This window comes from Monodelphis domestica, chromosome 3, assembly GCF_027887165.1.
Source record: "Monodelphis domestica isolate mMonDom1 chromosome 3, mMonDom1.pri, whole genome shotgun sequence".
In the NCBI taxonomy this organism is placed as follows: Eukaryota; Metazoa; Chordata; class Mammalia; order Didelphimorphia; family Didelphidae; genus Monodelphis; species Monodelphis domestica.
The window spans coordinates 38,367,027-38,376,783 of record NC_077229.1 but is presented as its reverse complement, the minus strand read 5'-3'; the positions used below and the strand labels follow the sequence as shown (position 1 = coordinate 38,376,783).

The following is a 9,757-nucleotide window of genomic DNA, read 5'->3' as shown; positions in this document are numbered from 1 at the left end:
CAGGTAATGGATCAATAATTAGATTTCTGGAGAGGGTCAAGTGTCATTGGTTCATTATCATGCCCACTTTCTAGTTTAGCTATCTAATCTTTTAAATATCTCAATTCTTTCTTCATTTCCTCTATGACATCATTATTTTCTTCCTCCTTTTCTGTTTCCCTTTAAAACATATATAGCTGTTTTTCGCAATTCTTCAAGTTCCATCTCTGGCCATCTTGGACAATGTGTTCTAAAATATTCCTTAATCACTTTGCAAGAGTTATTGACGAAGATCCTTCTAACTTGTCTTAAGATATTTTGTTAGATAGGTCAAAATCCAGGTATCTACTCCCAAACTTGATTATTCTATCCATAAATCTGGAGAGTGTTTTCCTCATTTTGCTTAATTTTTTCAAGTTCCATCCACTTATCTGTACTGTCTGCACATTCCCTCATTGCTGTAAGGATGGCATCTGTAAAAGATCCTCAGAGACATTATAGCCCCATTCAGGATCCTGAGATGGCCAATGTGCTGCATTACATCCCCGGATTTTGTTGACATGAGCAATTATTTTATTTTTCTCATGTTCAGTTAAAAAAGCCTGTAGCAAGTTTTCAATGTCCTTGTAAGGTGGGTTATACTGAAAAAATATGTCTGTCATCTTTTTCACTACCATAAAGGGATCTTGTTCATATGTGGGGATATATTGTATAAATTCATTTATTTCTTAGGGGGTAAATGATATCTTGTGTCTTAAAGTGACCACATCCTCATTCCATCCTATTTCAGGTACTTCTTTTAGAGGAACAAGGCCTCTATTTGAATTTTGCATCTGTGGGTCAGTTTGACTAGGATGAGTTTCTCTTGGAGGACAGGATCTCCTTTGGGATGGAATTTGGTTTTGTGTAGATTAAGGAACATGAGAACCTGGGATTTCAGGGGAAGGGTTTTAGGGATTAAATTCAGCCAAAATTTGCAGACCACAAGTCTGTTAGCTGAGAGAAGCAGTCTATTAGCTGAGCTATAGGGAAGGTGTTTTCCATCTCTATTTCAGGGAAGGAAATTTCCTCATTCAAAGGTTCAGAAACAGGTCTGTTTCTTGTAGAATGGATGTTTGCCAATTGATCCTGAAATAAATGTTTTGCGTTTTCTAAGTGAGCTTGCATGTTCTTTATGTTCTCCTGCATTTTATCCTCATTTTTTTTATTTTAGCATCTCTAAACACAGTATTGAGGGGTACAAAAATGACATTACCTATTAATATAAAAAATTGGAGGTATGCTGCATTCCTCAATGTCCCTAATTCTTCAACCACCATATAAATGTCAAAGAAAGTAGTATTCATTTATCTCTCTCTCTCTCTCTCTCTATATATATATATATATATATACATATATATATATATATATATATATATATATCTTATAATTATTTTTCTAACAGCCTTCACAAAACACATGGGGAACAGGACAAAGCCAAAACTTTCTACAGGTTTTTTCCACTCCTAATCTAGGCAGTTGTTCCCTAAGGGAAAGGAGATTTAGAAACAGCTCTCCCAGATAGGACCTTAGGGCCCTGTTGCTAAGATTTAAAACATCTGTGTTCTATCTAATTTAAGGAGAGAGGGAAAAAAGAGAAAATAAATTAAATCCAATCTTTCTTACCTCTACAGTTGATCAAAATAAGCTATAAAAAATAGATAGTCATATTAGAAAAAAAGATTTAGGAAAGTTAAGAAATTTGAGGTTATTTTGTCACAACAGACCTGGTTGGCCAAACTGTAAAGGGTGAAATTATGGTTGAGACTAAAAAAAAAATCTAAATTTAAGTGATCACCAAGGGAAATCCCAAATAATAAAATACCCAAGTCAGCTGCCAAATTTTATGGTGATTTAATTGATTTTAAGAAGAAGAATAAAGGAAGGGGCTAGTACTGGGCAGGAATATAGGAGCTCTAGAAAGTAAGGTTTTGAGTGTGAAGGAGGAAAAAAAGTCAGCTTAACCTCCAAAGAGGCTTAGCTAAGATGCCCGAACCTGAAATCAGCTCCAGGGCAAGACTCACCAACCAACACTCCAAGATGTCTGAATGCTTAGCACACTGTCAGCCAGAGTCGTCTCTCCAGGGAAAAAGAGTGAGGCAGCCCATGACGAGCTTATATGGATGTTTTTACATCACTTTTCTGCATCACATCTGAACCAATGAGGACTTAGCTTGACTTAGGATAGCCCAGAGGTCTGTCATTTTTTTTGTACATGTCTGTTAAAGGCCATCACCTCAGATAATTAAATCTTGAGTTTGATGCATACCTTTAAAAATCTTGTTAAACTGAGTTGGGTGGAGAATGTGGGTTTTCCAAGACCTGACTCTGTTATTTCAAGTATCTCCATTGTTACTGATCAGTAAATAGCTAAATCACATCTTCTAAAGAATTGTCTGATTAGGGTGGAATACTTTTAAAATTCACACAACCACAACTCCAAATGTCTATGGATGGTGTGTAGTGCTCCTCTCCTAAGAGCAGTTCTGGTGGTCAATAATGCAATTTTATGACTTTATTTGTGTAAGGATGGCTGTCTTCAGAGTTATAGGATCAAGCAAGTCCAAAATCTGCCAGCTTGACCTGTCCCCGGTTGTTCAGCAAAATGTTGGAAGACTTAATATCCCTATGTAGGAAATTCTTTTTGTGGCAATAATCCAATCCTTGCATTAGTTGTTTCATGAAAACCTTGATGTGGCCCTCAGATAAATATGCTGATCCAGATTGTAGCAGCCTCTTTAAGTCATAGTCCATGTGTTCAAGCATGAAGTAAATGGTACCTTTGTCCTTCTTGAAATCCAGGGCATTGTTTATCTGCGACAATTTCTCTCATATGAACAACATTCTGATGAGTCAGCTGTCAACGAATTTTGATCTCATGAATGACTGTGATTAGGAAGCCTTCTTCTTTAAGGTCTAGTAGAAACTTCTTTAGGGCTTCTAGTTCTCCTGTGTCTTTGTCCTGAGGTTTATATACTTGTCCATAGGATTCCCCTCCAATAATTCCAAGTATACCAAATCTGTCCATACAGTGTTTCCTCTGATCAATTTCTGTTTCTCTCCTTTCCCCATAATGTGGTAAGCAGATTCTTGGTCTTTTCTTATATGGTTCCTGAGGTGGGGTGGCAGCTTTTGGTTTCAGAGAACCTAGGAGAGATGGATCACCAATAGGGAGTTCTGGAGGAAGTGGGAAGTCCATGAGAAAATTCTGAGTTCTTTGTTCCTTGTCCTTCTTCATAGGTTTTGGAGGAAGTCTCTCCTTGGTACTATCTGAGTTATCCTCCCCAGGCAGTAAGGGTGGAAATGGCAGAGTGCACAATGCTGAAGTTTTGGGTGTGGAATCAGCTTTCATAGAAGTCTGTCTGCATAGAAACCTGTTCAAGGAGCTGAGAATTTGCCTGAGAGAGTAAATCAGATGTCCTTTGTGTTGTAGAAGTTAAGTAAGTTGGGGTGAGAGGAGTGGAGATCTGACTAAAAATTGGTTGGTGAGGTAGCAAAGGCAGTTGATTTGGAAGAGTAGGTAATGGAGGAAAAGATGAGAAGAGGGGCATTTGAGGGGTGGTGGGTTGGTAGAGAAGGTGAAGAGGTAATTTTGGGGAAAGGTGGAAGAGTTTCCTTTTCCATTGTCTCTGAGTTCTTTGGAGCCACAATCTCCTTTTTCAATATTATGGGTTTAGAGTCCTTTCTCCCTTGTTATTTCAAGTCTTTAGTAGGAACAAGATGCTTCTCAAAAAAATTCATCCAATTTTACTTTTCCAGAATCCAGAGTTTTAAATCTCTGTATTCAGATACTAAGCTTATCAGTTCAGTTTCTAAAGGAGATTTTTTCCATTTTTAAAATTCTAGATAACTGTTTAGAATCAAAGCTTAACTCTTTGGGCTCCCCTGAGATGGTTTCCTTTTTAGGCAAAATTGCAGTTGACCTTTTCAACTCCTTTCCATCCACTTGTTTGTAGCAGCTACTGAAGCTTCCCTCTTCTTCTTCCGAGTTCAGCTCCCAGACTGGAGTTTAATGGGATGCTGGTCAATGAGATACTAGAACACTGACTTGGTGTATATGATTGCTTCTTTTTGTTCTGAGAAGATGAATGTCTAGAATATACAGGACTTCTAGACTTCACCAATTTCCTGGGAAGAGAGCTCCAACTTAGAGAGTGCTCATGATGTCTTTGGCTATAGGGACTGGGCAATCTCCCACTGTATGAACCATTTCTCCTCTTATAGCTGGATGAATGCCTCCTGTTGTGTGGACTCACTGATCTCTGCCTTCTACTGTCTGATCTAGGTGAACAGGTCCTGGACTGATAGTTTGATGGCTCTCTATAAGGTTGACTAATTAACTGTCTTCTTGAGGACCCACCTGAACTCTTCTGGTAGGAGTCACAGTTACTAGAAGTATGAGACCCTGGAAGACTAACATCACATTTCTGGTAATATGGTTCCCCTAATGGGCTGTTATTCTGCTGAGAGCTGTCAGACTATCTTCTGGAAGGGTTCCTGGATCAGTGTTTTGGGCTATCTACTGATTTGTAGCTTTTGGATAGGTCTCTTTTTCGCTGATGTTTAGAATGATCATTGTGCCCAGACTTTAATTCTTGTTTTTTTTTTCCCCCCAGGTTTTTCCTTATGGAATTTGGCTGACCTGGTTTCCCTGTTATGCTATTCCTTTCATATTCATCATTCTCATAATTTTCCTTCATTTTTTTCTCTTTTTTTGGCCTTTTTATGCTTCCTCAAAGGCCTCTCGTCTTCAGAGGATTCAGGAAAAGCAGGGGATGGAGTTTTAACCCCACAGCCCTTTTCTTGAATGCTTCTGACCACATCACCCACATGCCTGGAATCCTGAGGGGGCCTATAATTAGCCACATGGTCCACTCGGATAGTTCTTCCTCTTATCTTTATCCCATTAAAATTGTCCACAGCCAAAATAGTGCTTCTCTGATCCTCATAGCAAAGAAAACAGAAGCCTTTGGATTTTCCAGTCTTCTTATCTCGTACAAGGTTGATGTTAACAATTTCCCCATATTGTGAAAACACACAGATGATGTCCCCTTCAGTCAATTCATATGGGAGCCCTCCAACAAAGACCCAGGCACTATCTTTGTACTCAGCATGCCAGGATACTTTCTCCGCAACTCCAAGCTCCACTTCCCGTTCATTTAGCTCATTGATGAGCTTCACCTTGGTCAAGGAATTCATCTTGATGTACTATCTACTGTGGGAAGGGATACAAATTGCCAAAGGCTATGAAAACCCTCAATCAAAGGGCCAAGAGTTTAACTGAAAAAGAGATGTTAGTTTGGAGAAACTGAGAGATTGACTTCCCCAAGTTAGGCAGTAGAATGGAATCCTGACTGGACAGAAAGGACTTCTGTGTTGGTACCTGTTGCCCAAGGTTGAAAATGGCAGCTGGCTAGGTAGGAGACTTCAAAGCCCACCTCTACCTCCAGATATGGCAATCCCAAATAAAGAGGACTACCAAAGTAGCAATAAGAAGAGTTTTTGTTCAGGGGAGAACTGCAGTCCCAGGTCACCTTGAAAGGTGGGAGTTCAGGATTGTCCACTCTGAGGTAGGAGCTAGTTTAAATGTTCTACAACAGAGAGGTGTGAATAAGAGGGAGTGGCAATGGGGAGGAGTGGCTAACATCTGATGAGATCACAGGTTCAAAGGGTGTTAACTTTCCAGAGATAACCCAAATCCAGTCCCTACCTTTAGGTCAAAGAGGTCCAGATTGTTCCTTCTAATAATTGCATTTAACAATCTGCTGCCTAAATTCACCACTCAGGCCTATTTCTCAAACCAATGACCTCAAACTGTTAGCAATGTTGTAAATCCTTACTGTCCTCTGTATTATGAAAAAAAAATTTAAACAGATTGATCTTAATTTTTAAGAATTAAATCTCTAGGGGGCAGCTAGGTAGCTCAGTGGATTGAGAGCCAGGCCTAGAGACGGGAGGTCCTAGGTTCAAATCCGGCCTCAGCCACTTCCTAGCTGCATGACCCTGGGCAAGTCACTTGACCCCCATTGCCTACCCTTACCACTCTTCTGCCTTGGAACCAATACACAGTATTGACTCCAAGATGGAAGGTAAGGGTTTAAAAAAAAAAAAGAATTAAATCTCTAACTCAAGAGAATCAAAGAAAAAGTCATTTTTTAAAAAGGTAATAATTCAACCTATTGCTGGTGGCTTTATTTATTGATTGATTTAAACTCTTACCTTCTGTCTTGAAATCTAAACTGTGTATTGGTTCTAAGGCAGAAGAGTGATAAAGGCTAGGCAATGGGGGTTAAGTGAGTTGAAGTGTCTAAGGACAGATTTGGACCTAGGACCTCCCATCTCTAGGCTTGGCTCTCAATCCACTGAACTATCCAGCTACCAAGCTATCCCCCTCCCCACCCCAATGGTGGCTTTAACACAGTTGAACACATTTAGTTGGAACTTTGATTCCTTATCATAAACTGATATATTATGGGAGCTGATTTATAACATTTCCCTCTTTAGTTAGGTGCAAAGCTAGCTTTTCAACTTGTGAATCTCAAAACTCCAGTTTAGGCATTCCAAGATCTTATCACCAGCAGAAATGAATTCACACCTGTTTTCATTAGGTTAAATCCAAGGAGGCTGAACTGGGCACCATAAGCCACTACTGTTAAACAAAAATTCTCCCTCTAAGAATCTAGGTGGTAGGCTGATTTTTGGTTCAGGTAGAAAAGCTTTAAGGAATTTGTTCTGATGATGATTTTGTGTGGACCTACTGAAGTCTTTTAGAGTTTTCACAGAGGATAGAGAAAATAAGTATAAAGATTTTCAGTTTGCACAGTAAAAAGGAACAGGGCTGCATATAATAGTCACATCTAAAATAGAATGGAGCATTTAAGATCATCCAGGCTTTGCTCTCTATCCATTGAGCCACGTGGCTGCCCCTAGAAAAGAGCTTCTTAAAAATGCCCCTGATAGCTTAAATAGGCACACTACCAGCTGCTGATTTAACCTTGTGCACAATATATTAAGAAATCAAACCTTGAGATCATTTTTAGGATAGTAGGGATATATATTGAATCTTCATGCTTTATAACTGCTAGTTCTCAACTAAAATGAAATCACTGGACTGTAACCTGAGCATGAGGCTCCATCTCCAAGGCTTAAAATATTGACACTCTGCTCAGCTGTTAGACTACTACTGGAATTAAAAACTCAGTACTAGATCTCAAACCTAATTACTTCAAACTAGTGAATCTCAAAGCAGGGTTGGTAACATCTCGCTAGCTTCCATATCTCTAAAGACTTTTTTCAAAACACATTAACATCAGTCTTCAACAAGTCAATCAAAACTCCCGAGAATCAAAGACGAGGTCATTTTTCTAAAAATAGTTCCAATACAACTGATGATCACATTCATGTTAGGCACTATTTTCATATAATGAACCCATTTCCTCATCCATATATTTTTAAAATACTTTGTCTCAATGGCAAATGGTAAAATGTCCCCATCCACAATTGTCTCTCTGAAAAAGTAAAGAAAATTATACATGATGTTATTTCCCAAATAATATTGATGATGGCACACTGAAATTAGGGTCTCATTCAAGGAATTTGGCAGGTTGAGCCTACTCCCCTTGGAGGGAACAAGCTTTATTAGAAGCCAGTAGAGCAATGGTATAAAGATAGTTAGTGAGTGGTGAGGGTAAGTAGGAAAGAAATGAAGGAAGGTAAGGAAGGAATGGAGGGTGTTTAAGGCTTTTCCAGGAATTATTTTTATCTTGATTTGTTGTTAAGGAAGGGGCTGTCTGTTTGGGCAGTTGTCACCCTGTTGTTCCCAAGGAAATGATAGCACTTTACCAATGTTTCACTTCAGTCTGTGTGGCTTTACACAGATTCATTCTCTTTTCCAACTGGTGGATGTAGAAATACCACCATGTAAGTGGGAGGCTAATGATGAGTGAAGCACCCAATGGCAATTTTTGGTCCAATTTTGCTTTTTCTGTGAAGGCTCTAAAGAAGGCAGTGATTATGAATTTGGACATTGTTTAACCTAATCCTGTGTGCCTGGGAAAATGAACTACCCGTCGGAGACCCCCAACCAAAGATCTAGATTATTTCTCAAGATTGATGTGAAGAATTGTCTCATTACTGTAAATCTAAGCAACTCATATGTCTTACTTGATAAATGGTTCCATATTAATCAACTAATTATTGTTTCCATGTTCTTTTGATTGTTTACAGTTACTTGGAAGGCTTAGTGGATGTTTCAGCTTACATAATTTTATATAGAATATTTAAGAAATAATTTCAATTGTTCAGTATTATTCTTTACAAGGCCTACTTATTTCAAATATTTCATAAGGCCTAGGATTGCTTAGAAAGCCCACTGTCAAAAATGCAAAATTATTATTCATCTGTTAAATTGGGATCCAACATGAATCTCCTAATACAGGAGTGCTGTGGGGTGGGCCAGCCTCTCACAAGGGATGGAGTCTTGGTGGTGGGACAGTGTTGGTGAAATGATGAATGGGACACAGCTTTTGCATTCAACCCACAGCATAAGTTTCTCAGAAATAAACTGCTCCACTTTGACTGAGGCCTGGCTTTATTTTATACCCTCATGATCTCACATCTACTTGGCACATGGTTTCATTCTCAACATACATGTTTCCATGGAACCTAACAACAGACAGAAAGCCTAGGGAGATAGCCAATGAAACACTGTTGCTCAGGGCAGGTTCAGTGGGTAGAATCAACATGACCCAGATATAGATTAGGGAATTCAGATTTGCTAGAAGTTTTTATACCTAGAAAATCGGGTCCTATATAAATGGGTATATGAGAATTCTTAGGTTTAATTTTATAAGTGGGCTCTCCTGGTAATGTCCTGGGGGGGACAGAGTAGGACATCTGTATTAACTCTGCAAGCATGTTGCTCTCATCTATTTTTCTTGTGGTTAAGTAAGAATAATAATCATGGCAATTCTAATAATAAGGGGATGGTAATAAGGAACGTCACTTAGGGGGCTTTCAGTGGGTGTTTCCATCCTTCCTGGGAATTGCTTTACAGTCTCAGTTTCCACATAGATCGTGTCAAACAGCATGGTATTTGACGGCTCCCAATAGAGAGCACTCTTGAAAACCACATTCTGATTCAGTCTCAGAACATATTTTGACCAAATCACATCTGGGTTTTATAACTACTGAGGACAATATAGAAAATCCCCAAAATTTCTACCAGAGCTTCAAGATTGAGAAGTCATTGTTATCACTTGCCTCATTCTTAGACATGTGGTAACACTCCTAGTCCCCTAGAATTTTGCTATTTTCCCTCAAACTACTCAAAAAACCTGACCAAATCTTGTTCCTACGATATTTCTTGGCCATCAAACCTCTCTTATTTTCCTCCTATATATTTTTCTCTAAAGCCTTCCTTTTACTGGAAAAAAAATACTGTATTCTTTATATTTCAATTCTCTTTCAGACTATATTCACACCATTGAATTTCACTATCTAATTTTAGCACATATGTACTTAAACCCAATGACATACTAAAATCTTTACTTTTCAGAGATTCCCTTCATTTCAATTCAGGTGGTTTTTTTCACCAACCTACCTATCACAACTAAACATTGTTGCTTGATTAGTAGCAATTCAGATATTTCTAAGAGATTCAAAGTACCCCAAACTTCTATCATTTCCCCAAAGAGAGATAGAAACCTGTACTGCCTATTCCTGCTCCCAAAATATTGAA

At 38.7% G+C, this 9,757-nt stretch overlaps 1 protein-coding gene and 1 pseudogene across 1 annotated transcript; both read right to left on the bottom strand.

The window, feature by feature from the left end:
* Positions 1-1,690: 1,690 nt before the first annotated feature.
* LOC130458210 (cyclin-dependent kinase 12-like) lies at positions 1,691-3,696 on the bottom strand (annotated as a pseudogene).
* Positions 3,697-3,888: 192 nt separating this feature from the next.
* On the bottom strand, positions 3,889-5,864 carry LOC100618208 (RNA-binding motif protein, X-linked 2-like). The gene has a single exon (XM_056821687.1). The coding sequence runs from the start codon at positions 5,215-5,217 to the stop codon at positions 4,702-4,704; it is 516 nt and encodes a 171-aa protein (XP_056677665.1). The 5' UTR covers positions 5,218-5,864; the 3' UTR covers positions 3,889-4,701.
* Positions 5,865-9,757: the final 3,893 nt, after the last annotated feature.

What these genes read in the sequence shown, in the direction of transcription:
- LOC100618208 (XM_056821687.1), bottom strand. Translation starts at nt 5,217, where the DNA reads ATGAATTCCTTGACCAAGGTGAAGCTCATCAATGAGCTAAATGAACGG.